Genomic DNA, 27,286 nt, shown 5'->3' on the forward strand with positions numbered 1-27,286 from the left:
TGGGACGCGCTCCCCCCAATCCCGGATCCGATACCCCCAAGCCAGGTCTGCACTCAGAGTTCCTGTCCCGGGCGTCCCGTCCGTACTCAGGCTCCCCGGCTCCTCCCGTCTAAACCAGCCTCAGCTCTGGAAGGGCTCCAGTGCAGCCCTCCCCCGGGTCCCGCAATCCGCCTACCCAACACCTTCCGGGCTCGGATTCGCCCTGGGAGCGACCACAGCGCTCCGAGTCACCTGCGCGTCCCACCCACGGTGGGGCCAGGGGTCTGCCAGGGGGCGAGAACCAGACAAAAGGGGCGCGTCTCCAAGGCGAGTGCCCCCCGGCGGCGAGCAGCTGGCCCCCTGGTACCGAGGCCGCGGCCCCCGCGTAGCCGTGTGCGAACCGCCGGGGGCAGCGAGCCGCCGCCCTCCGCACCGCCTGGGACCCCTCCGGTCCCCAGCCCCGACCAGAGCTGCGCACGCGCACTGGGCGCTCCCAGGAAGCCGTGATGGGCAGCGCTGTCCCCAACGTCCCCAGAAAACCCCAGGCTCCTCCAGGCTGAGGAGGAGGCCAGTCCCCTCATCTGCCAAACCGAGGCCACCATTCCTCGTCATTTCCTTCGAACTATAGGGAACCCTTCTCACCTTTTCCATAAAACAAGGACACATCTTCTTCCCCGAAACTATGGAAAACACAGACTACCAATTCCCCGCAAACTAAGAGGGCTCCACCCAACTTTTCCCCCAAATCTGAGGGGCATTGGGCTTATCTCGTCCCAAACTGAGGAGGGCCGTCTCCACTTCTCATTCAAGCTGAGGGGCACCCATCCCCCTTCTTCTCCAAAACTGAGGGAAACATGTTCTACCTTCCTCTTAATGTGTCATCCCACCCTTTCCCCACAGCTGAGGAGCACCGCTCCCTCTTCTCCCCGCAACTAAAGGAAAATGACCCCACCGCTTCCTTCAAACTGAGTGGAATTTATTTTCTCTTCTTGCTCCAAACGGAAAGAGTCAGGACCACCTCATCCCTAAACCGAGGGAGACCAGGCGAGCCACTATCTGAGGAAATTTCCGCCCAAGGGCCCTCCCAATCCCTCCAAGGAGCGCAGCCTCACTGCTCCGCGCCCCAAGAAGCCTTCCGGCCCGCGGCGCGCTCTCGAGGGCAGGGCGCGAGCTCGGCCTTTCCCGCCCGCCTCGCCAGAGAACTAACGGGATTAAGATCGCGCCCTCTGAGTGGCTCGCCGCAAGCCCCGCCTCCGGCAGTGGTTGCCCGCCCCACCCCACCCCCCGCGCTTTCCGGGACGAATCTTGGCTCCACCTCCTTCCTAGGCCCCGCCCCCTTGTGACTCCGCCCCTCTTCGGCAGCGTCCGGTCCTGCCCCTCCCAAATCTAGTTTAGTTGTCGCGGCGGGACCAGGACCTGGTCCTAGACGCGCGGTGCGAGCCAGTGGCAGAGCCATGGCTGGCGGGGAAGACCGCGCGGACGGGGAGCCGGTCTCAGTGGTGACCGTGCGGGTGCAGTACCTGGAGGACACCGATCCCTTTGCATGTGCCAACTTCCCGGAGCCGCGCCGGGCCCCCACCTGCAGCCTGGACGGGGCGCTGCCCCTGGGCGCACAGATACCCGCGCTGCACCGCTTGCTGGGGGCGCCGCTCAAGGTGAGGGGCCCCGGAGAAGATATGGGGGCGATCGAGGGTTCAGGGTTGGTGCCATGAACGTCTTTGGGAGGTGCCCCTCGGGGAGAGGCTGGAGTGGGTACGCTCCTCCGGGATACTTTGGGGCTGAGGACCAAGGTCCGCGCAGCCCTGCTTGCGGGAACGCCTCTCAGACTGAGGGGAAGCTGCAGAAGGGAGAAGGGAGCTTGTGGTTTGCGCCACCCTGGCTGCCCCTTAAAGTGAGGCCCCCCTGGGGAGGTGGTCGAGGGGAGGGGGTGCTCCTAGCTGCCCGTCTGCCTGGGTAACTGCTGTGGATTGGGTGGCGGTAGATATTTGAGTGGTAGCGGACCCAGGAGGCGGAGCTGGGGGGGTGTGGACCAGCCTCCACCTCACCTGAAGCGGGGGCGGAACTACGAGGCGGGGCGGGCCGCTATAGGTGGCAGAGGCTTCGAGCGGTTCCTGGAGGTTGGATTGGGTCCTGCTGTGCAGAGTGTTGCCCCTGCAGGTGGGGGTGGGGAGGTGGCTTGGGAGGAGAAGAGACTTAACGGGGTGCGGGGAGTCCTCCAGAAGCAGCCCAGCCCGGGACTAGCCGAGCGCGGGAGGCTCCGCTGGTGGAAAAGCCCTTTGAGTCACCGCCCCCACCACCCGTACTCGCGCCGCCGCGGGCCAGCAGCTGGAAGGGAGGCGGCGGGCCGGGCTAATTTTAAACTGCCGGCCTGCTCTAGTTTGCCTGCGCCCCGGAACCGACTCGCGCACAATACCGGGGAAGGCCCTTTTCCAGATGGCGGGCCCTACCTCTCCTCCCGCTCGCCGCGCTCAGCCCCCCGCAGGCAGCCCTTTCTGGCGCGCGGGGTTTCCGGGCCAGGACTTTGGGAGGCCACTACCACCCCCCTGGCCTCCCCGCCAGCCAGTCCACACCGAGTGGTGCGGACGAGGAGAGAGAGTTGGTGGTGGTGCAATCCCCTGCTCCTAGCTGGGTCGCCGAGTTGCGCAAACTTGCCCCCCGGACTCGGGGTCTCCCTTGGAATGTGCCCCGGGCGCCAGGCCCCCCGGCCTGCATTCCTGGCGCTGCGGGCCAGACCCGCCTCCGAGAATGGGCGGGAGAGGTGGTGGGACTATTGGCCTGGGGAACGGCACGTGTCCCTGAAAAAACCCGGTATTCAAGGCCATGACTTTAAAGTGTCAGCACGATGCCCATTCCAGAGTTTTGATGCAACATCTACCCCCCTCTCCACCCTCGTCCTGCTCTGTTGAAAGGTGGGCCTGGAAGAAGCGCGTCCACCAGCGGGAGGCCACCTCCTATTCAGCTTGGGCGATAGGGAGAGAGGGGTGCTGAACTGAGGCCAGGTTCCTGAAACGCCTGGAGCTCTACAGAGAACACAGTATTCCACCCACCACCACCACCCCTACTCTAGGACAGGACTTTCCAACTAGGGGCAGATTTGGGAGGACAGCTACAGGAAAGAGGCTCTTACCCTCTGTTCTCTGCTCCCTATCTGAGGACACTACTGAACTCAGAGAATGTGTCATCTCTGCCAACTCAGTCCTTCCTAGTTTCCCCACTTTCAGGATCTCCCACCTGGTGTACTTGAGGGACTGTCATATCCCCCACAGGCAGGATATGGGGGTGGACACATTGGGCTACCACAGTGCCTAGAGCAGGACTCCCTGGGGCTGACAGCTCTGCCAGCAATGGTCAGATGCACTGTGATGTGCTCATCCCAAATATAAACTGTGACCACAGCCCCAGAATAGAAGGCCGGAGGAAGAAGGGCTCAGAATAGGGTAGGGTCAGGGACATCAGAGATCTGCGAGAGGGGGAGCAGGGCCCTTTTTTGCAAGAAATGTCAACAACTGGTTCCTTCCCTAGTCCTATAAGTGGGTGCCCCAGGGGCACAGACATGACTCAGGCCTGCCTTGATAGTCTCTAGAGGGGAGAGGTAACCCAGAAATCCAGGCGTCCCTGTGCAGGGCTGTACAGCAGAAATGAGGGAGGGGTTTTGTACTCCCTGCTTCATCCTCTGTACAGTTGTCCAGCAAAGGAACAGGACATGGCCAAGTCTGCCCTCCCAGTCTGGGCACTGACCCCCATCATCCCTGCAGACCCTGCCCCCTCCCTGGGGATGTACAGAGACCCAGCCCACTTTCCCTCTGGGGCTCCACACCACACACCCCATTGAGTTCCCCTAGGGCTTCTTCCTTTTTAAAAGACTTGGAGCTTTCACACCACAGAGGGCCTTGCTCATTTCCTTTCAGTCTAGGAGGAAGCTCCTGGCCACAGCCTCTGACTCATCTCCTGGCCCTAAGAGGGGGTGAGGCAGGGTCCTGGCAGTGCCTTCGGCCATGCCTGATGTCTCCAGGGAAACTCAGGAATATCTTCCCTCTATTGCCAGAACCTCTCCCAGTCCAGGAACCTGCCCCTGCACCGGGGATAACCAGGCCTTCTGGCCCTGCCGCTCACCTCCTTACCCTCCCTACTACCTTTGCTCTTGGGGTGGTGCCTCAGGAGCCCCTCCCTTACACCCAAAGGCCCTGCCACATCTGGGATAGCACTGACTTCTCCCTGGGCTCTGAGCAGAGGGATCTGGGTGTTGCTCTGACCCTGATGCAAAGGCTAGAGGAACCCCCTACTCCTAGCAGCAGAGATAGCCCTAGAAATCTGTCCATTACCAGCAACTTTGTTTCCCCAGCTGTGGCTAAAGATTAGAGTAGGACAGTGGTGGCACTGTCCTAGAATGTGTCCTGACCTTGCCCCCTCCTTGCTCCAGCCTCAGTCTACCCTTCAGAAGCAGGATAGGTTAGGAGGCTAAGTGTTAAACTGACATACTGGGACAGGGACCGATTGGAGGGGTCCCAGAGGATTCTTAAGGGTAAGAAGGGGTGCTCTGATGATGAACTGAGTCCTTTAGCCCCCTGATAGGGAGGTTTCTTTGGGAGATTGTAGAAGATTAGGATGTGGGCATGAGTCATGGCCTCCCCACTTTCCCTATGGCTGGCATGTCACTGATCATTCTGGGCTAAGTAACCTCGTGAAGGACTCAGACCTAGATCCTGGCAGAAGTAGGCACTATTACCCCAACATGTATGGTGTGTGTGTGTTCATTAGCATTCCCTTGCTGGAACTGGGAGGACCAGTTTGGGGTATTTGTAGAGTCCAGACAGCTGAGAGGCTGTCTTCAGCACTTGACAACCCTACAGGCCCCAACCCTCATTCCACCTACCCTCGGGGTTCCCTGGCGCACTTCCAATGAGCTTCTGGGTAATTAAGATCTAGGTCAGTTAGCCCTAGGCCCGTTCCTGGTTGTGCAGCAGGTGCAAATCCACTGATTTCTTGGTCTCCTCACCTGTCAAAGGATTATCAGAATCAAACTAGGCAGCCCAGTGTATTACACAGAGGAGGCAAAACAAGTGGGTTTCCCTCCTCAAAGCCCACCCATGTCATGTCAACCAGGAAGTCATGGTCTCCTTGGAGATCTGAGATAACAGGAAAAGAGGCTCAGAGTTCACAGGGTCTTGTGTGTATAGGAAAAGGAAAGAAAAGGGCAGTTAATTTATTTCCTAAAACAAGAGTCCTCCAGCATATAATTCTGTCCTCTTCTCCATCTTCTTTGTACCCTGCCCCTGGCATGTTCATTCTCACCTGATTACACTGCTATGAAAAATACTGGGGAGTAGACACCAGGGTCCCCTAAGCTTGGCCCTGCATATAAAATCATATGTAACAAGTTAGTTAGGGCTTCCAGAAAAACCTGAGCCCAGAGAATCCAAAGGAATGTAGTCTGGAGGTTGAAGTGAGGGGCTGAGCCTGGGAAGAATGGAGGAGGGACACCACCCCAAGACAGACAGCAGAGAAGTGTGGAAGACAAGAGCCAGGAGGGAGTCACGGACGTAGACCTACACTGACCATGTGCTGACCCTAAGCACTGTCAGCAGGGGCCAGGGTTTGAGCTTACTCAGGCCTGGCCCAGCCCCAGGGTGTGAGAAACAAGGCCCAGAGGTTTGGCTCTCAGAAGGGTGACCCCAGGAAGGGGCCAGGGGTGTGTGGGACAAGCACCACTCAGCTGGCAGGAAGTCTCTGCTCTTTGCTGCTTGCCTGACCTGAACCCCCTCCCCCATCTCCATCCAAGACAAACAGCTGGAGGAGGAGGGCATTGTCCTATAGGCTTTGGGTTGCCAATTACCCATGAGTCTCCTCTCCATAAATGGGGCACTGGCAGAATTAGACAGGTGACATGGTTAGGGAAGCCACTAACCACCAGGGTTTAAACCTGCTCATCTGAGGAGGCTGGGGTGGTAAGCACTTAGTCTTGAGGACCCCCTCCCCCACAGGGATACAGGCATCCCAGGTACCCTGCACACTTGGGAATAGAGCGTGCAAGTATGTGTGCAGGAGAGGAAGAAAGCATGCTGGGCCCGAGCTTTCCGTGGGTGTGCTTCTTGGGCCTGTGCCTGGCCAGCGAGCATGTATATACAGGTGTCCCCCAAAAATGTATACACACTTTAACAGCTAATTTCTATTACATTTTGAAAATGAAATGTATTTTAATAAACACTGCCTTTATAATATACCAAGTGTGTATACATTTTTGGGGGACACCTTATATATACCTGACCATATATACCTGGGTTTGTAAGCAGTTACTGCATATAATCGATCACCCCTCCAGTGTTTATCTCTATATAACTCCTCCTCTCCCCTTGCTTGGCACCCTTGGCCATTGTGCCTCTACATTTATTTGTGGCCTTTCCCTGAGTCAAGCCTGCCTGCCTCCAGGACTAGCTGGAAAGCAGGGGAGGCAGAGGCAGTGTCTTGTTCTCTGCTCTGTCCTCAGAACCTAAAACCAGCCCAGTTCATGAATGTTTGGATGAGCTGTTCTCTATGTGTGTGATTTGGGGGATTCCTGAAGGGGGTTGCAGCTCTGGGGGAGATATGTTTCTCTAGGGTCCCAGAAGGAGATGCAGCTGTGCCTGGATGGGGGTAGGGAGGGTAGGCTGCTGAGTCATCTGTGGGAAGAGGGATCAGGAGGAATGTGGGGCTGCCCTCAGCTGAGCTGGCCCTGGACAAGGTACCCCAGCCCAGGGGCCTTACCCCTTCCCAGCTCAGGCCTATTCCCAGTAGGCCCTGGAGAAGATGACTCTGCTCCTACGGAGGAGAGAGAGGCCAGGCCCGCCCAAGGCGCCCAGGGAAGGGCAGGCAGCCAGGCAGGAAGTGGGACAGAACAGGCTGGAGTATTTGTTCTATGTCCCATGTCCCAGTCAGTGGGGGGAGGTGGTCACCCAAGGGCCTCACAGGAAGGGCCTGAACTGCCAGGAAGGAGCTGGGTCAGGCTCTCAGGCACAGCAGGGATGCTACGCAGAGGCAGAGGTGGGGGCAGGAGCTGGACTCCCTTTCCCCTCAAGGGACCAAGGGCAGCTGGAAGCCCCTGGGCTAGGTCCAGAGCAAGGCAGGACTGACAGAACAACAGGACTTTTATTCCCAGTAAGATGGAGACCGTAGGCACCCTGACTCTGCAGAGGGGGCTCTCTCTGGGTCATAGCACCTCAAGGAGGAGAGCCACTCAAGTCAAGGGGACTTTGCTATGGGGGAAGTGTCCAGGAGAGGCACAGTGCTGCCATCAGACTCTCCACAGTCACCTTACTAGGCCCTTCTACAAGTACTTCTCAAGGAGCCAAGTGTCCTGCCCAGTAGTGGAGGGGAGCCAGGCTCAGTGGGGAGAGAGACGTGGATAGCATGTGCCTTCTTGTTATGATGCAGGTTTCAGGGACCCACTATAGACTGACTGAGTCAGACCCTAAAATCTGGTTTTCAATAGGCCCCTTGGAGACCTCTGAGATCTAGGTAGGACCATGGTCACTGTAGCCCACGTGAGAACATGGCAAAGACCCTCAGGCCTGGAGGGACTGGGAGCCTGTGTATTAGCCCCTGCTACTCACTGTCTTAATTCAGGGACACACATACACCTCCCAGCTGGGTTTGCACCTCCCAGTGATATGGTTGTATTTAACCCAATTATTAATTAACTGGAAAGGAACAAAGGGAAGGCGGAGTATTTAGGCATGCCCAGTGAGGTCTCGGTGACATAGGAGAGGTGATTATCTGTCAGTCACACCCAGGAGCCAGGTCATTGGCCAGAATAGGCGTGGCCACTGCAAGGGCGCAAAATCTGAGATACATAAGCTCCTAAACAAGCAGGTTCCCTCTCTTGCGTGCTGGGCTCCTGGTCCAGTTGTTGCAGGGGCACACTCCCCTATATTTGTCCACGTGGCCCACAGCCGTGTGGACCCCACACAATGGACTAACGGACTGTGACTAGCCTGATGCTGTGCCGGATTTAACTCCACTGTGGAACGGAAACTGTGGATACTGGCTTTGCTTTTGGCTCTGCTGAATTCCCAGCTGCACCTTTTCCTGGACTGGTTTAAGGGATATGGGACTTTTGAAACCCAGGGATATATTCCACGCAAGTAAAAATCACTCATTCTCCCATGCACATCTTAGAAAATTCTTTTTCTCAAGATATCGTAAGAACTCGATCCCCAACACCCAGTGAGTAAAGGGATCCCGCACTTTCACCAGTGGATACCCCACTTCCACCAATAACACCAGCATTCTTTTTTTTTTTTTTTCTTTTCTTTTTTCTTTTTCCCTTAACACTTCCTCCCAGGGCTTGAATGCTTGTGGCTACAGCTTATCACCCCACGGGGCTGTGAACTTCCTCGAAGGCAGGAACTTCCTTCCATCTTCTCTCCATTCTCGTTCCTCATTTATGTTCATTAACTCAATACATGTTTAGTGAGAACTTACAATGTGCCAAATGCTAGGCTAGGCTCTGAGGATATAGCATGCAGCAAGACTGACATGGTGCCCGAACCCAGAGAACACACGGTTAAAGGGGAAGAAGGCTAGTGTCTAGGATATTCTACTGCCCTGGGGAAGGCCTCAGAGTAGGGTACACACATGGCATGGTGTGGGTTGCATAGCATTGCATAGCAGAAGAGTCCAGGAAGTCTTTTTAAAAAAAAGCCTTATGTAATCTGAAACCTAAAGAACGGGTAAGTGCTAGCCAGGAGAAGACATAGTACATACAAAGGCTTTGCACATAGTAGGCACATGAAGGATTGCTAAAGGAATGCTTGGCTACGGTGCAGCCCTTGTGGTGTGCCTCTCTGCCAGCACCCTGAGTAGGAGGTAGGAGGTCATGAGGTCTCCGTACCTACCCCTGCCACCTCTTCCCCATCCCTGACAACTGTTCTCTTTGCCCCCAGCTAGAGGACTGTGCTTTGCAAGTGTCTCCCTCTGGATACTACCTGGACCCTGAGCTGTCCCTGGAAGAGCAGCGGGAAATGCTGGAGGGCTTCTATGAAGAGATCAGGTCAGAGCTGGTGAGACCAGGAACATAAGGCTGGCCACGATCTTGCCCCCACCAGAGGCTGGCTCAGGTGTCAGCAGCCAAGACACCTGATCTCTAGCCAAGGACACATGCACGTCACCTCCTGCTGCCCCAGGGAACTGTGCCAGGGGAATCCCAAGGCCTGGCCAATGTTACCTGCTACCCAGGATGGAGTGGGGGCTCTCCCACATATCTGAGATACCCGTATTTGCATAAATCCTTCTGTCTGGCCAACCCTTGGGCTTAGAGGAGCAGTTGGGGAGGAAGGAACTGGGCCTCAGTTGGCATGTGGGGAGGTTTTTGGCTGCCTTGGTGTGGGGGATGGGACCCCACAGAATGAGCTGGGAGGTGCTGACTATGCTGCTTGATTCCAGCAAAGGGCGGAAGCCTACATTGATCCTGCGGACCCAGCTCTCCGTGAGAGTCAATGCCATCTTAGGTGAGTGTGTGAGGGCATCAATGTCCAGCCCAGCTGGCTCAGTTTCTTTCAGGCATGTACTGGACAGTGGACAGGACAGATCAGAGATAGAATATGTGGCCCCTCCCCATTCCTATCCTGACCTTTCCTTCTAGGGCCAAGGCTAATGCTGCAGCTAGACTGTAGTGGGGGCTGCCCAGAGCCAGGGAATAAGTAGAGGAGGAGGTGGGGGGGTTCAAGAATACTAGAATATTCTCTAAGGTTGCTTATGTCCCCTTGAGGTTACTATGTCCATCCACCCCTTACAGAAAAATTGTACGGCTCCAGTGGCCCTGAGCTCCGCCGCTCTCTCTTCTCACTAAAGCAGATCTTCCAGGTGAGGCCCTGAGGTGGGCTGGGGGTGGGCATCCTAGCCTCAGCCCCCTTAAACTCCCCCATGGTGCCCCCAGGAGGACAAGGACCTGGTGCCTGAATTTGTGCACTCAGAGGGGCTGAGTTGCCTGATCCGTGTGGGTGCTGCTGCTGACCACAACTACCAGAGCTACATCCTCCGAGGTCAGCCCCACTCCTCCCCCAGGACCCTTGCTTTCAATGACCCCGTACTGATCTCTTCTTGTTTCTGTGTCCTCAGCACTGGGCCAGGTGATGCTTTTTGTGGATGGGATGCTGGGAGTGGTGGCCCACACTGAGACCGTGCAGTGGCTGTACATGTTGTGTGCCAGCCTGGTAAATGGCCCTCCCCCCAGCCATGCACCCTTTTCCCACTGCTTCTCTGGGCCTCAATTTTCTCTCCTGTAAAATGGGCAAGAATGGAGTGAGTCTGTGGCCCCTCTAAGCCTAAAAGCACTTCAATGCCTGGGCCTACAGCCAGGGTCTTTTTGTTGAGACTCTCCTGTCTGGGTCCAGCCCCAGGAGCCCTTCCCCCACTGCACCAGGAGCTGGCCCAGCTCTGGCCCAAGCCCCACTCCTATGTGGTTATCCCTCCCCTAGTCCCGCTTGGTGGTGAAGACGGCTCTGAAGCTGCTGCTGGTGTTTGTGGAATACTCCGAGAGCAATGCACCGCTGTTCATCTACGCAGTCAACTCTGTGGCCAGCACCACCGGTCAGAGACTGTCCCTCCCTCCCCACCACTCAGAGCCTTCTCCTACCTTCCTCCTCATGACCGCTCCCCATTCTGTGTGGCAGGTGCTCTGCCATGGGCCAACCTGGTGTGCATCCTGGAGGAGAAGAATGGTGCAGACCCTGAGCTGCTGGTATACACAGTCACCCTCATCAACAAGGTGTGTGTGGAGGGGGAACCAAAGGCCAGGTATGAGCCCCTCAGGCTCCTGCCTTCAGGCTCCCATGAGCCTTAGCCTCCTATCCCCAACCTCCAGACGCTGGCAGCGCTCCCAGATCAGGACTCCTTCTATGACGTGACGGATGCCCTGGAGCAGCAGGGCATGGAGGCACTGGTCCAGCGGCATTTGGGCGCTGCAGGCACTGACATCGACTTACGTGCACAGCTTGTGCTCTATGAGGTGGGCTCTGGGCTGGGCCGCCAGGGCCCAACAGGGAGCCAGAAGAGGGGAGGGAGGGGGCACGGTTTCCCAGCACCCACCCTACCTCAGTTGCTCACATCTGGACCCATGTCTGCTAGAGTGCCCTGCGGATGGAGGATGGAGACATAGAGGAAGCCGCTGCAGGTGGGCGGCGGGAGCGTAGAAAGCCCTCTTCAGAGGAAGGCAAGAGAAGCCGCCGATCTCTAGAAGGCGGGGGCTGCCATGTGCGCACCTCGGAGCCTGGGTAAGAACATGCCTCAGCACTTGGGGAGGAGGGATGGATGCACCAGGAGTAACCTGTCTCCTGACAGACCCCGCCTCCAGCCCCACAGGGCTCTCCTCCTCCTCCTCCTCCTCCTCCTCCGGCCCTGACCCACTCACAAGCCCAGTGCCCAGCCCCATGGGCCCTGCCTCTGGCCTCTGTACCTCTGCGAACCTCTTTCCTGCCCTCTCCGTGGCGTCCTCAGCTGACAGCTCCTGTGAGAGGAGCATCTACAAGTAAGTAGGGAGATAGAGGCTACCCCCCTGGAATCCTCTCCCCACCTGTCCCTCCTGCTCTGCTCCCCTCCATGGACCCTCGGCCTCCTCTGCCCAAACTCGTGCTTTCTCTCTCTTTCTTTCCAGACTTCACCAAACTGCTCCTATTTGGTAAGTGACTGCTGGGGGGTGGGGTTCGGCTCTGACCGGACCTCCTCCCCCTGGGGCTTCTCTTCATCTCCTTCTGGCATTACGTCTGGTCTTGGCCAATGTTATCTGTCTCCCTACCCCCTACTGTCTTTGTTTCTCTGGCACTGTCTCTGACTCTTGTTCTGCTCTGTCTTTGTCTCTTGCTGCACCCTGTCCGGCTTCATGTCAGTCTCTCCCCTCCACTTACAGTTTCCCCTTGTCATGTCCTCCCCAACCCCCTCCTCTTCCCACTGTGGCTGGGAAGGAATCCCTGATAGCACTGCCCAGGTCTGAGTAGGTGTGAGCAACTGGGCTTCCAGGTGGAGCAGACACCACAGTTACTATTTCTTCTCTCATCTCCCCCCCACCCCCACCCAGGGCCCCTGAAAGCCCACCAGTCCCCCAGCCTCCTACTGGGCAGGCCAGGCTGGAGTAAGTAGAGGCCAGCTTGCCAGGGATGCCATGTGCTCAGGGCTTCAGCATTGCTTCTCCCAGCGGGGTCCCACTTGCCTGATGCAGCCAGTGCTCGGGGACTCTCGGACCCCTTTTCCCCCAGACTTCTGCCTCCTCGGTTACCTAAGGACTAAGCATTAGGATTAGTTCCCTGAGGTCATAGTGGATCCTGTGCTTCAATAGTGATACCTTGATAGCTTTGACCAGAGATGAGGACATGGACTCCCAACCTGGAGCCCATTCTCCCAGGCATAGGCCAGGAATAGGGCAGGGAGGGGAATTAGGGTGCTGTGCAGTGTGGAGGTAGAGGAACAACCTAGGGCTAAGATAAGGGCCGGGACTGAGGGCCAATGCAGGCTAGAGGGGTCCAGAAAGAGACATTGGATCACTCATTATTTCAGCATAAACTGAGTACCTGTCTCTACCAGGCCTCTTTCTGGGCATAGGTCATAGTTCTCAGAAGCTGCAGACATGCCAAGGGAGGGATGTGCCCATTGGCACAGCTATCCCCTTCCCCTGCTCTAAGGGTCCTTGTCTAGAATCAGGACAATTAACATGAATAGCAAGGTTGCAAGTTAGACATTAAGTAGAACTTCTCTCTGTACGTTGACCTGGGAATGCTGGGTTGGAAGTGACCCTCCCCAGGATGTGGAGGATTGAACAGGGGCTGGACTTGGGGGGTCGGGTCCTGGGTCTGCTTGGCGCATGGTCTGTTCCTGTGTGTCTGTGTGTGCCTGCAATTAGGGGCAGTGCCCAGGGGACCAGCATGTGCACCACCCTGGGCTGGGGTGTGTCAGACACCCTCACTGACAAGTGCCTACCCCCAGAGCCCGGTTCCTGGAGAATGTGGCAGCAGCAGAGACAGAGAAGCAGGCTGCGCTGGCCCAGGGCCGGGCAGAGGCATTGGCTGGGGCAGTGCCCGATGAGGCTGACGGACACCCAGGTGAGCCGGTGGGTGGGCACAATCTGCCCATGTCTCCTTGTTGCCCCACAGAGGGCATGACACTGACAGCTGCTTCTCTTTTTTTAGATGCCCGAGAACTGTGGAGTTCCCCTGAACGGGTCCCAATTTCTGCACCCAAAACACCCCAGAGCCCTACCCGCCGAGTCCTGCTCAGGTCCCAGAGGAGCCTTGAGCCAGAGCCCAAGGAGCCACTGGCCCCACCAAGCCCCAAGGCTGAGCCCACCCAGAAGTTCTCTATCCATGTACCCAAGCTCTGCATTGGGGACCTGGACTTCTCAGATCTGAAGGAGGATGAAGACCAGGACATACTGAACATAGAGACTGTGGAGGCTGGGAAAGGGGTCCCGCCCCCACCACCCCCACTGCCCTTGCTCTCCGAAGGCCCCCCACCTCCTCCACCCCCACCTCCCCCACCCATCAAAGGCCCCTTACCACCACCTCCACCACTGCCAGCTGCCCCTCTTCCCCCATCAGCGCCTGATGGCCTAGCCCTCCCCACCAAGAGGAAGACAGTCAAACTCTTCTGGCGGGAGCTAAAGCTGGCTGGGGGCCATGGAAGCTCTGGGAGCCGCTTTGGGCCCTGCTCCACCCTGTGGGCCTCCCTGGAGCCTGTCTCCGTGGACACAGCCCGGCTGGAACACCTGTTTGAGTCCCGTGCCAAGGACGTATTACCTTCCAAGGTAAACGCACCCTCATCTGCAAGGTAACCCCAGTGGCGAGGGGAGGGAATCAGAGCTCAAGGGTCCTAACTACTGGGGCTGCCGCTCATTTCCCACGTGGGGAAAGCGAGGCAAAGAGAGGAGCGGGGACTTGTCTGAGGTCCCAACAGGGATCAGCGGAGGCCTAACTGGTATCTAAGCTCATCCCAAGGCTTTAAACATCCCAGGTCCATCCCCAGTTGTGGGGTGACCACACCATTTGGAGGGGGCCCTTGAAGTGTCCTCTTAGGTTGTTGCCCCAGCTAGTCCCTTTCCCAAACTTACACTCTCCTTCCCTCAACCTCAAAGAAAGCTGGTGAGGGCCGCCGGACAATGACCACAGTGCTGGACCCCAAGCGCAGCAATGCTATCAACATTGGTCTAACCACACTGCCACCGGTGCATGTCATTAAGGCTGCCCTGGTCAACTTCGATGAGTTTGCTGTCAGCAAGGACGGCATTGAGGTAGGATAGCCAGCTGGGGGTGTGGAAGGGAGTGGGAGGTCCAGCCCTCTCCTTTGGTCAGTGAGCATTTCCTGACCCTCTAGTAGTGGGCAGGGGCTTGGCATAGCAGTCCCCAGACCCTGGGGCTCCCCCAGATCTCCCCCAGATAGCCTAGGGCAGCGGTTCTCAACTTGTGGGTCAAGACCCCTTTGGAGGTCGAAAGACCCTTTCACAGGGGTCGCCTAAGACCATCCTGCATATCAGATATTTACATTACAATTCATAACAGTAGCAACAAAAATAATTATGAAGTTATGAAGTAGCAACGAAAATAATTTTATGGTTGGGTCACAACATGAGGAACTGTATTTAAAGGGCCAGAAGGTTGAGAACCACTGGCCTAGGGGGAGTCAAGACCAACACCTGAGGCCTCAGGCCAGCACTTACTGGCCTGTATGGGGTGGTGGTTGTGTCCTCAGAAACTACTGACCATGATGCCCACGGAAGAGGAGCGGCAGAAGATCCAGGAGGCCCAGCTGGCCAATCCTGACATACCTTTGGCCCCAGCTGAGACTTTCCTGATGACTCTTGCCTCCATCGGGGGCCTGGCTGCCCGCCTACAACTCTGGGCCTTCAAGCTGGACTATGACAGCATGGAACGGGTACCTGGGTCATGGGTGGGACAGGCAGTGGGGGCAGATGAGTATGGTGACCATGTAGTCTGAGTCCCTGGCCTCCCACACCAGGAAATCGCAGAGCCTCTGTATGACCTGAAAGTGGGCATGGAACAGCTGGTGCATAATGCCACCTTCCGCTGCATCCTGGCCACCCTTCTGGCTGTGGGCAACTTCCTCAATGGCTCCCAGGTGAGTGACAGCACATGAGGGCTAGGAGCCAGGCTCTGGAGCCAGCCCAGCCCAGGCTCAGACAAAGTCCTTTCAGAGCAGTGGCTTTGAGCTGAGCTATCTGGAGAAAGTGTCAGAGGTGAAGGACACCGTGCGCAGGCAGTCACTGCTGCACCATCTCTGCTCCTTGGTGCTCCAGATGCGGCCTGATTCCTCCGACCTCTACTCAGAAATCCCCGCCCTGACCCGCTGTGCCAAGGTTAGCACCAGTCAGGGGCTTGGATAAAATTGGCCAGGGCATGAGGGAGTGCTGCTTCCTGGGGCTGGCTTCTCCCCTCCTATTTCAACGGCTGTGCCAGGGCTGGCTTGGCTACAGATGTTTGTGCCAGAAATGCTTCCCTCTATTGGCCTGGCTATCCCTACTCAGTCTTTGGGTCTCAGTTTAGCTGCCGCTTCCCCAAGAAACCTTCTCTGTTCCCCATTGGACCAAATGGACTTGTCCGTTTCCTGTGGTAGACCGTGAACTTTTGGAGGGCAATGGTTGGATCTCCTCTGTGTTCCTCTGGCCTGGCTCACCGGCCTGGCACAGAGGCAGCCTCAGGCAGTACCTTCTTGTGGGGGGACAGCCTGTGTACCCCCCTGCTTTTCCAGGTGGACTTTGAACAGCTGGCTGAGAACCTGGGGCAGCTGGAGCATCGGAGCCATGCAGCTGAGGAGAGTCTGCGGAGCTTGGCCAAGCATGAGCTGGCCCCGGCCCTGCGTACCCGCCTCACCCAGTTCCTTGCCCACTGTTCCCGACGCGTTACCATGCTGCGAGTAGTGCACCGCCGCGTCTGCAACAGGTGAGATTGTGGGCCCGAGAGGCAGGACCGCCACCACTGTCCCTCACCCCCAAGTAGGACTCACCATCCCTTCCTATCCTGACCTGGCCAGGTTCCACGCCTTCCTGCTGTACCTGGGGTACACCGCACAGGCAGCCCGTGAAGTGCGCATCATGCAGTTCTGCCACACGTTGCGGGAGTTTTCGCTGGAGTACCGGACTTGCCGAGACCGGGTGCTCCAACAGCAGCAGAAGCGGGCCACGTACCGTGAGCGCAACAAGACCCGGGGACGCATGATCACTGAGGTGCGTGCCCCTTCCAGGTTTTGACTGCCGTTCCCATGGTTTCCTTCCCTGGCTCCCGGCTCATCATTCTCCCCTCTCCAGACAGAGAAGTTCTCAGGAGTGGCTGGGGAAGCCCCCAGCAACCCGTCTGTCCCAGTGGCTGTGGGTAGTGGGCCAGGCCAGGGTGATGCAGACAGTCACGCCAGCATGAAGAGTCTGCTGACCAGTAAGCCTGAAGATGCCACACACAGCCGCCGCAGCAGAGGTGGGACCTGTGGCCGCTAGGGGAACGGATTTTGCTTTGGAACCACCTTGGCCTGACCTCCCTATCTGGTCTCTCTCAGGCCTGGTCCAGAGCAGCTCCCCAATGCCCACAGCAGTGGGGGCCTCCAATGCACCCCCAGAAGAATCCCCAGGCTCCAGTTCACCCAGTGACACTTCAGATGAGATCATGGACCTGCTGGTGCAGTCAGTGACCAAGAGCAGTCCTCGTGCCTTAGCTGCTCGGGAACGCAAGCGTTCCCGTGGCAACCGCAAATCTTGTGAGTACTCCCCACATACCCGCTGCCCACTTTATCCCCAGCAATCCCCTCCAACCCTGCTCTGTCCCTGCAGTGAGACGGACATTGAAGAGCGGACTTGGAGAAGACCTGGTGCAGGCACTGGGACTGAGCAAGGGACCTGGCCTGGAGGTGTGAAGCCGCTGCCTCCAGAATATCTACCTGGGCCATAGCCTGCAGGCAAAAGACTATATAGAGTGAGGAGGGGCCAGAGCAGAATTCTGGGCATCTTCTCAACCCTGGGGTCACTCTGTACCCAGTGGCCAGTGCCTTGAGCAGTATTATCTGTGTTTGTGTGTTGTGTGTGTGTGTGTGTGTGTGTGTGTGTTGTGTATGTGTGTGTATGTATGAGCTCCCTGAACACGTGGAGCATAATAAAGTTTTCTTAGCCAATCCAAGAGCCTTTTTCTTTCAAGGTATAGACCCCTGCTTTCAACGTCTATAGCAGTAGGGAAATACCAAAGAATTGGTTCTTCCTGCCTCACGCCTCATCATCACACAGCCATTAGCCACATTCTAAGCCATTTATTCAACAATCCTATGCCTTAGACTGCTTTTGGCCCCTGGACTAGGCCCTCGTTACTCCTAGCATGGGGCCATACAGCCTGACAGAGCCACCTAAGGTCCAGCAACCAGTGGTCACAATGTTAGTGGCTATAATCGTTTCATCTGCCGCCGTTCCTGCCGGCGCTGCCTTTTCTCATTGTGCTCCGGCGCTGGGGCACCACTGTCTGCCGTGAACCAGGGGCCCAGCACATTCACCCACAAGAGGTAAAGGGCCCGTCCTGGAGCCTAGGAGAGAAAAGGTAACTTGAAGCCAGGTTCAGGAAATGAAAGAAGAGAATGGTTAGATGCCCCAGCCCCTTCTTGGGAGTCCAACAACCCACGCACCAGGAGCCAGAAGGACCAGATGTAGAGGGAAAAGCAGCTGAGCACCTGCACAATGGCTGTCAGTAGGATCACATCCTTCAGGTGCCTGTGGATAGAAGGGAGACTGCAGGGGCCAAAAATAGTAGATGGGCCCCAATTCACCTCCCACCCCTTCAAGCTGCAGGCAGCTGTGGGTCTTGGGCTATCTGGGCCCAGCACCACAGCCCTGGGGCCGCTCACCTGAGCTGGCGGCGGGGGACACTCACTCTGCCATGCCCTGCTCCATGTTGAGGTCCATTCCACCATCCATCAGGGCCCCATCCTCAGAAAAGGCCGCCCGTGCCATTGAGCTCATTGAGTGGTAGCTGGCCCCATATACTGCCAGACTAAAGCCCAGGGCCATCTGCAGAACAAGAGTAGGAATATCAAAGGCCAGCCACTAACCCTATGTGCGTACCCACTTCCCAGGATGGGGAACACTTACCCAGGCCCAAAATGAGGCAGATGAGTAGAAGAAGACCAAGGTCACAAGACAGTAAATGGCCTGCAAGCAGACACAGGATCAGGCTGGGATCAAAGCTACCCCTAAACCATGGACCTCCCTTGACTCTGACCAAGAGTTTGGCCAGGCTGTGGAAGAAGACAGGTTGTTTCTTATGGGATGGGGGAAACAGAGGTCTGAGTACCCAGACTACCCTCTGACACATCAGCCTAGGAAAGAAGCCTCTGTATTTGGAGTGGTAAAGGCTCTCGAGTCCATCTCATTTTGTTGTTTTGTTTTGACTACTCAACATTTCCTCTGTACAGGACCGATTGACTGATTGATTGATTTCTGGAATTTTCTTCTAAAGCCTTGACTCACATACCACCACCACCACCACCACTGCCGCAGCCCCCACCACCCAGAACTGAGGTCTCTGGGACCTTGGGCGGGCACAGAAATAAGAGCCAGGCACTCACATTGGCCCCCAGTATGATCCGCAGGTAGAACTTGAGGGTCTCTCTGTTCTCTTCGAATATCTGCTTCTTCCCTCTTGTCCCCACTTTGCCCTTGGGCTGCAGAAGAATGGTGAGAGGCCTGTCAGCGCCCTCCTCAGCAGGGTCCTCTTCCCCCTCCCCACCAGCCTGGTTAGCTACAGAGTCCCAGGTGCACCTCAGCCAGTTCCCGTTGGTGCTCAAACCTGGCACAATCCTTGGGGTGCCTACCCCTCCTCCAGGCAATCCTGCTTAAGGCGGAAACCACCCTTCCAACAACCTCAGCAATGATCGCCTCCTGCACACCCTCGGACAATACAACACTAGGCTGATATCGCCTGGCTTCCCTGGTAAGCTAAGGCTTTGGGCTGATGACCCCGTCACGGGGAATTCCTGAGTGGCGCTGAACAGCGCCCCTCTCCGGCCTCCGCTGGAGTGGGCAAGATCTCGACTGACGCCCACACCCTGCTGGCCCCTCAGATCTTTAGCCAATTCCGGTTACTATGTGATACGAACGCCCACCCCCACTCCGGCACCCGTTCTGGTACGGTCCAGCGCCGCTCCCTTCCACCCCCGTGCATCTAGTACGGCCCGGCCACTGAATGGCGCCCCCTCTGGCCGACCCGCTTCTCTTGATGTCCTTCCTCTGCTTTCAGTCTCCCAGGCCCTGGGAGCGCTTTGCCGATGCGGACCCCGCCCTACCCGCTCTCCTTACCGCCATGGTGCGACGCAAACACCCAGCCGGGGGAACGAGGAATAGCGAATGAAACCGCAATCACCAAGTCCCACATCGGCAGCACAGGCACTTCCGGTGCAGACCCAAGTCGTCACAACTGGGACGGAAGTGAGTGGGCCACTTCCTTTCCTAGCCCCGCCCCCCAGAGCCCGTGAGACTACACTTCCCAGATGCCTTGCGCGGGGGCGGAGGCGGCGGGGATGCGATGGCGGAGTCGCTGCCCCTGGAGGTGAGAGGAGGCCGCCCTCAGGTCCAGCTCGGGCCAGACCCCGCCCTCAGGGTCCCGGGCTGTGGGGAGGGGCTGTCAGACCGCTCGCCGAGTCCCGCTAGCCGGGCGGAAATGACCCGTCCGGTAGCTGAGAGGACTTGCAAGCGATGGGTAACGGCCCCACCGTTAGGCTACTCTGTCCCCTTAGTTGGGGGACATCCTCTTCTTCCCCATCTGCCCCGGAGATGGCTGTTCTGTCACCTCAGAGAGAACGGGGCCTCTGCCTGCCCACCTTCTCTTGAGATGGCCGCCCCTCCCCCTCAGTTCTGGAAGGTATCTGCTCCATCCCATCGTCCCCGAAGGGTAACCGATCTCATTCCATTGGTCCCTTGGGATGATCGGCTCATTCCCTCCACCCGGAGAGATGGCTGTCCCCTGCCTCTGGCGGCGGGAGACTGCCTTCCCCATCAACTCCGGGCAGGGTCGCTGAGTTCCGTCCCCGAAGACCGGCCTGCTCCCCCTTCCCTCCGCCTCCAGCGATGGCCGCCGCCCCTACCTCCTGGGCCCCAAGGGATGTTTGCCCCTCCTCCTTAGCCTGAAGCAAGACCCCTCTGCCGCCATTATCGAGAGCAGGTCACAGCTTTTGTCCCCAGGGGACTCTGGGATGACTCCTCCGTCCTTTTTGCCCTGAGAGTTGGCCGCCCTTTCAATGCCTCCGGGAGACTAGACACCTTTTCCCATCAGCCCTGGAATGGCTCTCCTTCCCCTTAGCAAAAATAGGACTGCTCCCATCCCACTGAGCCCCCCTGCCGTGGCTTCTTGTCTCCCTTTGGCCCCAGAGGTTATCCATTTCACCCACATAGGTCCCAGGAATGACCAGTCATGCCTCTTGGGATGGGGTTCCTGGGATGGCCATCCACCCTTATCACTGCCTGCTCTGGTCTCTAGGAAAGCCACTCCCCTTCCCAGCTCAAAGAATCCCCTCCGTGAGGACGGGGGTTTAGCCCTCTACTATTCATTGACCCTTGAGTTGGCTGCTGAGCCCCAGAAGGTGGAATGGCCACTATCTTATCTCAGCTCGGAGATAAGATATCTGCCTTCTCTGAGGGTTGGAGGCTTGGTCATTCCCAGTCCCCATCACTGTTTTCTTTCCCGCATCTAGCCTCCTCCCCAGTCATTCTCTCAATAATTAATCTGCTTTATCACCCCACCCTGAGCAAACATTTGGTGAAAATAGAGGTAGAGGACTATCCATCCTTAATTCAATCCAGTGAGTGTTGGCTGAGCACCTTCTGTGTCCTAGGAATGAGAGGAGATCGGAACGGGCTGATGAGGTCAAGCTCAAGGAAGGGCATTCTAGGAAAGAGGCTCACGTGGACTAAGGAAATAGATGAGCTGTGTTTGTAGGACGGTGGGGAGACTGGGTTGGGGAAGCTCTGGGATCAGGGGTCTAGTTGGGCATGGAGGCCTGGCAGTGCTGACCCAAGAGTGGAGATTGTGTTGTGAGGGTACTGGGATACCCTAGAAGTTTTCATCAGGGGTGTGCTGAGACCGAAAGCTATTTTTTGGGAAATTAACCTTGCTGTAGTGTGCAGAATGATTAGCAAGAATGAGCCTGGAGGCAGGAGAGTCAGTTGGAAGATTGTAAAAGGAATCCAGGTTTAGAATGATGAAAGTCTAGGCTACTAAGTAAAGTTTCAAAGGTAAAAATATTAGTAACAGCAATCCAGCAACCATTTATGGAACACCTACTAGGTGTCAAGCACATCATATCCAATATAACTATATCTTAATCCCCATAAGACTATGACATATGGCCCTAACCGGTTTGGCTCAGTGGATGGAGCGTCAGCCTGCGGACTGAAGGGTCCCAGGTTCAATTCCTGTCAAGGGCATGTATCTTGATTGCGGGCACATCCCCAGTAGGGGGTATGCAGGAGGCAGCTGATTAATGTTTCTAACTCTATCCCTCTCCCTTCCTCTCTGTAAAAAATCAATAAAATATATTTTTAAAAAATAAAAAATAAAGACTATGACATATGTTTTACATAGAGGACTATCCATCCTTAATTCAATCCAGTGAATGTTGGCTGAGCACCTTCTGTATGCTAGGAATGAGAGATCAGAATGGGCTGATGAGGTCAAGCTCAAGGAAGGGCATTCTAGAAAAGAATGCCCTTCCTTGACATATGTTTTATTGATTTCAGAGAGGAAGGGAGAGGGAAAGAGAGATAGAAACATCAATGATGAGAGAGAATCATCAATTGGCTGCCTCCTGCACCCCTCCCCCCCCCCCACTGAGGATCGAGCCCGCAACTTGGGCATGTGCCCTTGACCAGAATCGAATCTGGGACCGTTCAGTCCGCAGGCCGACACTCTACCCACTGAGCCAAACCGGCTAGGGCAGACTATGACATATGTTTTCTAATATCCCCATTCTAGGAAGTAGTGGAATTGGGGTTTAAATGAGTCTGAGTTAGCCTGGCCTAAAGCCTATGCTTGACATCTGTGTCTGAGTATGACAAGTACAAAGTATTATCAAGATCTTCAGAGGAGTTGCACGGTTGGCATTTCCAGCTCAGGTGCTGGAAAGTTGGGAGATGGGACTGCTTTGGACTGAGGGCAGAATATGAATTCTGGTTGAGATGAAGGTGATAGTAAAAATATTTGGGTGAAGGCTTCTGTGAACAGTTGGCAACACTGGTCATGAACAAGGTAACATGAGGATATTGAATTGTGGGTTATTCCTATAGAGGTAACTGTCAAAGCCATGCAAGTGTTTACTAGAAAGTAAACAGATGGAAAGACCCAGGTCTGAGCCCTGGGAACCACTGAAGATCCAGAGACAGGGCAATTGGAGTGGTGAGTGGAGCCTAGAAAACAGAGTGTCATAGGAGTCAAGGAAGGAAGATTCCAGAAGACAAGAAGAGTTAACATCAGATCATTCCTGGCCTCACAGCCGACTCCCTTTACAGTTCCCTATAATAGGGCTTCCAACCTCCGCCACCCCTCCCACCAGCCTCATAGAGCATAAGCGCAGCGAGGGCCTGAGCCTTCTGAGCTGGGTCTTGCTGGGATCATTTCTTAGCAGCTGAGAAGGCAAGTTGACAGTGGAGAAGACAGGGAAAGAGTGTGTTCCCAGAGCCTGATCTACGAGGGCAGGAGGAAGGCGTATACCTCCCTGGAAATCAGAGGAGCACCTGACTTGCTATGTTGTAGATCCTATGCAAGATATGTTATTTAATTCTCACAATATATATTAAACCTCATACCACTGCCATTTTGCAGATAAGAACAACAAGGCTCAGAGAGGTCAGTTGATAGAGTAAGGATTTGAATTAGGTTAATCTGGTTCCAATGCCCAGGCTCTTAGGACCGAACTGAGCAGGAAGTTTAATTTTTATCAGTCTGTACAATCCTGTATCCAGACAAAGTAAAGGTTCATTCACAGCAAAGATACTTGGGAGGTAGAGATGGGACATGAGGACTCTGTGAAGCTTAGGATTCAAGATAAAGTAGAAGCCAGTGATCTCGTCCCCTCAGCCCTGCTGTGCTATCAGCCAGAGAAAGTTCCCCAGGCCCCCAGCTCTAACAGCCCCAATGCCCTCTCTTTTCCCCTCAGATGCTCACATATATTCTGAGCTTCCTGCCTCTGTCAGATCAGAAAGAGGCCTCCCTCGTGAGTCGGGCTTGGTACTACGCAGCCCAGAATGCCCTTCGGGAGGTAAGGTGCCCACCCTCACCTGGCCCTTTCTCAGTTGTCTCTCACGTCAGCTTGCTCATGGCCCTGCTCATACATCGTCCATCCATGTATTCATCCTACATATTCATACATACATTATGTGCGTACATACTTGGCTCTGGGACTCTACAGATGAATAAGGCATAGCCCCTCCCCCGAGGAGCCCATAGTCCAGTGGAGGAGAAAGACAAGTGATCATAACATCCTGTGCTCAGTGCTGTGACATTGGAATGAAGGGTGCACCGGAAACATGAGGAAGGACATCCAAAGGAGACCAGCAGCTTCGGGAGGGCTTCCTGAAGGAATAGGATGAGGATGAAGGTTGGCCTTCAAGGACTGGTAGCAACACAGGTGAAGGCACCAAGGTGTGAAATAGTTCTGGAAACAACCGTACAAGTTCCCAGTGACGAGCGTAGATGTGTGTAGGACAAGTGGTAGGCGATAAGGTTAGAAAGGGGTCAGGCTACAAGCTGGTAGATGTGCCAGGTGGCATTGCTGGGGTTTTCTCCTGGTTACCATCCTGGAGCCTTTAAAGGAATGTTAAGGCTGGGGAGTGACACAGGGTGATTTGTTTCTTAGAATTCTGCAGTGCGGAGTGGGCTGTAGAGGGGGAGGCAGAGAATAGGGAGACAGCCCAGCGTGGAGGTGAATGCAGACATTGGTCCGAGTTTGAAAGGCAACCAATGGTAACTCCTTTTTTTAATTTTTACTTATTACTGAGGTTGAATAGTTTTCTCATTAGTTGACCATTTATATTTCCCTCTTTTGTTTATTCATGTTCTTTATCCATTTAACTATTGGGGTCTCAGTATCCTTCTTATCTATTTGTATAAAATTTTTATATATTAAAGAGCTTAATCTTTTACATATTTATTGAAATATATTCCTAGTATGTTTGCCTTTTAATTTTATTTGTAGATATGTGTATATTTATGAGATACAGAGATTAAATTTCTATGTTGTTGATTTTGAACATCCTTTTTTTATTTCTTCCATTGCTTTTTATTTTAACATGTTTTTAGTGATTTTTATAGAGAGAGGGGGAGGGAGAGGAGGAAAAGAGAGAGAGAGAAATATTGATCTGTTGCCTCCTGTTAAACCCGCAACCAGGGTATGTGCCCTGACTGGGAATAGAACCGGCAACCTTTTGGTGCATGGAACAATGCTCAACCAACTGAGCCACACCGGTGGCTCTTCCATTGCTTTTTAAACTTAGGGATCCCTTGCCTCTTCAGAGATTTGGTAAATATACACTCGTGTTTTCTTGTTTTTTTATTAGACTTTCTTTTTGCTCACAGCAAAATTGCTTCTTCTGTTTTACAGCGTGAATCTTTATATTGTTTCTATCAGTGAAATTATTTTGATTTATGCTATGAGATAGAAGCTAAACTGATTAGTTTTCAATTAGCCCAAATACCATTTATGTATAATCCTCCCTTCCCCTTCCCTGCTGGATTAGAATCCGCTTTTGTCACATATTAAATGTGGAGGGCCTGTTGCCGAGTTACCTATCCAGTGTCATTGAGCTTACTGTCTGAAGGAATTTGATTTGGACCTGTTTAAAACTTGAAGTCTGAGACATCTGGATGGAAAAATCTAGTTGGTAGTTGGATTTCCGGGCAGGATGATAAGGAGGCAGTGCCCAGCTAGTAGATGCTATGGAAGGTTCCAGCTCCCCAAGGCCACAGTAGGGCCCATGGCTTACCAGGCCAGGCTAGGATGCTGGACTCAGTGGCTTCTTATTTTCCCTGACCTGCCCCATTTACTCCCAATTTTTCTCAAATAAGAAAGTAGACAAAGCAGCGCCCCGACATACACCCAGGCTCTGCCTGTTCCCAGGGGTGGGGGCTGGAGGCTAGTTGCCTGCTGCTGGGTTGGTCACTGTGAAGAACTTAGGACATTTCAGCTTCTGCCCTCCTCTGCCTTCACCTCTGCCTTCACCTGGAGATCTAACTCCTCTCTAAACACCAAAACCCCTGAGTTCCAGAGCCTGTTTCCCCCAAGGCCTCCTAGAGAACAGGTGTGTTTGCTTTGGGCTTCTGTACCAGCAGACAGAGGGCCGTTCCTCCATCAGGTGGCTCTCCAAGTCTGCACACAGAGGCCTGGAGCCTCAGCTCGGGCTTCAGTAGGTACAACGAAATCCTGGCCTCTCACAGTCAAAGGACATGTGTCACTTTTAGCAGGTGTAGGGCATTTCCCAAAGGACTTTGCATTTACTCTGAAGACACCAGCATTTTGAAAGGAGGAGACCATGGGCTAGCTGGCCCCTCTGTGGATAGGGCGGCTAAATCTGGAGTAGGTACCCTTATAGTCCTTCCTTGAGCCTCTAGAACAGTGGTTCTCAACCTGTGGGTCGTGACCCCTTTGGGGGTTGAACAACCCTTTCACAGGGGTCGCCTAAGACCATCGGAAAACACATATATAATTACATATTGTTTTGTGATTAATCACTATGCTTTAATTATGTTCAATTTGTAACAATGAAATTGGGGGTCACCACAACATGAGGAACTGTATTAAAGGGTCACGGCATTAGGAAGGTTGAGAACCACTGCTCTAGAAGCATCTTCCTCTAGGGCCTGGGGAGGGGGCTTTGCTATACCAGGACCAAACACAGGGACCTAGGAGCCTGCTGCTCTGCCCCCCACAGCTGATACATATCCCTAAAAGGCTGCTCCCGGGCTCCTGCACTTGGAATCCAGGCTACACCACCAGGTGATGACTTAGAGGCTGCCCCCTCCCCACCAAGAAAAATGGTGGAGAGCAGGGAGGCAGTTGAGCTGGAAGTCCTTTAGGCCAGGCCCTGCCCCTTTATCCAGTGGCTTTCACTGTTACCAGCCTTGAACTTGGACCCCGGGCTGACTGCCAGTGCCTTCCTTCACTGTTTGTCTACCTTGTTTATAGGGAGGCAGTGGGAGAGAGGAGAACATTCCACACCTCCCCACCCCCACCCCCTCCACACACACACATACACACCCCACAGCCCCGGGCTCAGGACGGAAGGGAAAGAAGGAAAACTGAAGGCAGAAGGAGCTGGGGCCTGCGGGGGTGGCCGAGGGGGCGGGTGCTGCCTTGGGTAACCAGCAGGCTCTGCACTCCCCCAGCCACAGTTCACTCCATGCATCATCAGACTGGCTCATCTGGCACGCAGGGCGCGGAGATGGCGGGAGGCCTGCTGTACCTCGCTCAGGGGAGGGGGTGTGGAAAGGAAACCTGGTTTGACCCCCCCAATCCCTGTGGGACCAGCCAGGAGCTGGTCCCCATCACTTACCACCCATTCCTCCCCATGATGACACCACGGTAGCCATAGATGACTGCTTCTCTCTGGCAGAAGTCAGGCTGGTTTCTCCGCACCTGGGGCTGAGTTCCATGTGTCTTCCTGGGAGGAGCCTGTGGACAGATATCTTACAGGAGTGCACGTTATATGCCATGTCTACCTTTCTGCTCTCTCTGCTGTTCTGTGGGGCACCGCAGGGAATGTGAGTTCTACAGTTGCTGACAGGGCAGTTTTCCAGGGAGCTTGCTTTCCTGCATCAGGATCCTGTTGATACATTAAGACAAGAGCCTCTCTGAGTACCACTTGCCCGCAACCTGGGCATCCTCAGGTAGAGGAACAGAGCCAGGATTTTAGAAGCCAAACCTTCTCCCTCTGCCACAGACCTGTTCCACAAAGATCTGTATCCACTGCACTTTCGCTCCCTCTGGCACAAGGTCAGGGAAGGTTTTGTGAAACACCTCGTTAGCTGGGGGCTCCCCAAGCTCCTACACAAGCCAGCTTATGGCCACAATGACTTAGCCCTGAGCTGGCCTCCTGCCTCCCCGGCTTCAGCTGTCTGCTCCCCACTCTCGCTCACCTGTTCCTCCAAGGCAGGGCCAGCTCAACTGCCTCAGCGCCCCTGAGATTCATTCATTCATTTCAGAGAGGAAGGGAGAGGGAGAGGGAGGTAGAAACATCAATGATGAGAAAGACTCATTGATTGGCTGCCTCCTGCTCGCCCTACACTGGGGTCCAAGCCGGCAACCGGGGCATGTGCCCTGA

General features: G+C 55.2%; 2 protein-coding genes across 5 annotated transcripts; one reads left to right on the forward strand and one right to left on the reverse strand.

The window, feature by feature from the left end:
- The first annotated feature begins 1,389 nt into the window (after positions 1–1,389).
- FHOD1 (formin homology 2 domain containing 1) lies at positions 1,390–17,109 on the forward strand. 3 transcript variants are annotated; one of them, XM_070398949.1, is made up of 24 exons: positions 1,390–1,634; positions 8,898–9,004; positions 9,397–9,461; positions 9,749–9,816; positions 9,890–9,995; positions 10,072–10,166; positions 10,431–10,542; positions 10,626–10,720; positions 10,817–10,960; positions 11,080–11,225; positions 11,306–11,479; positions 11,606–11,629; positions 12,026–12,079; positions 12,928–13,043; positions 13,131–13,744; positions 14,072–14,227; positions 14,686–14,868; positions 14,953–15,072; positions 15,149–15,310; positions 15,703–15,893; positions 15,985–16,177; positions 16,259–16,421; positions 16,501–16,698; positions 16,772–17,109. In XM_070398949.1, exons 1-24 carry the CDS (start codon positions 1,434–1,436, stop codon positions 16,852–16,854), a joined length of 3,570 nt encoding a protein of 1,189 aa, XP_070255050.1. In that variant the 5' UTR covers positions 1,390–1,433; the 3' UTR covers positions 16,855–17,109. The 3 variants fall into 3 exon arrangements, with proteins under 3 accessions (XP_070255050.1, XP_070255051.1, XP_070255052.1); XM_070398950.1 differs by lacking the exon at positions 11,606–11,629; XM_070398951.1 differs by lacking the exons at positions 11,606–11,629; positions 12,026–12,079.
- A 117-nt stretch (positions 17,110–17,226) lies between these two features.
- Positions 17,227–26,615, reverse strand: TMEM208 (transmembrane protein 208). 2 transcript variants are annotated; one of them, XM_070399025.1, is made up of 6 exons: positions 26,519–26,615; positions 18,547–18,642; positions 18,071–18,130; positions 17,853–17,989; positions 17,608–17,692; positions 17,227–17,508 (listed from the first exon to the last, which is right to left on the reverse strand). In XM_070399025.1, exons 4-6 carry the CDS (start codon positions 17,987–17,989, stop codon positions 17,371–17,373), a joined length of 360 nt encoding a protein of 119 aa, XP_070255126.1. In that variant the 5' UTR covers positions 18,071–18,130; positions 18,547–18,642; positions 26,519–26,615; the 3' UTR covers positions 17,227–17,370. The 2 variants fall into 2 exon arrangements, with proteins under 2 accessions (XP_070255126.1, XP_070255125.1); XM_070399024.1 differs by lacking the exon at positions 26,519–26,615 and adding an exon at positions 19,277–19,386.
- Positions 26,616–27,286: the final 671 nt, after the last annotated feature.

This window comes from Myotis yumanensis, unplaced genomic scaffold, assembly GCF_028538775.1.
Source record: "Myotis yumanensis isolate MYYU_CA2020_CCGP unplaced genomic scaffold, mMyoYum1.0.hap1 SCAF_18, whole genome shotgun sequence".
Lineage (NCBI taxonomy): Eukaryota > Metazoa > Chordata > Mammalia > Chiroptera > Vespertilionidae > Myotis > Myotis yumanensis.

Excerpts from the sequence above, each read along its gene's own strand:
- FHOD1 (XM_070398949.1), top strand. The coding sequence starts at position 1,434 with ATGGCTGGCGGGGAAGACCGCGCGGACGGGGAGCCGGTCTCAGTGGTG. Across the intron at positions 10,961-11,079 it reads CACAGCTTGTGCTCTATGAG|AGTGCCCTGCGGATGGAGGA; the intron begins GTGGGCTCTGGG and ends CATGTCTGCTAG. Across the intron at positions 15,311-15,702 it reads CCCTGACCCGCTGTGCCAAG|GTGGACTTTGAACAGCTGGC; the intron begins GTTAGCACCAGT and ends CTGCTTTTCCAG.
- TMEM208 (XM_070399024.1), bottom strand. Across the intron at positions 17,693-17,852 it reads ATGGAGCAGGGCATGGCAGA|GCACCTGAAGGATGTGATCC; the intron begins GTGAGTGTCCCC and ends TTCTATCCACAG. Across the intron at positions 17,509-17,607 it reads TCTGGTCCTTCTGGCTCCTG|GCTCCAGGACGGGCCCTTTA; the intron begins GTGCGTGGGTTG and ends TTTCTCTCCTAG.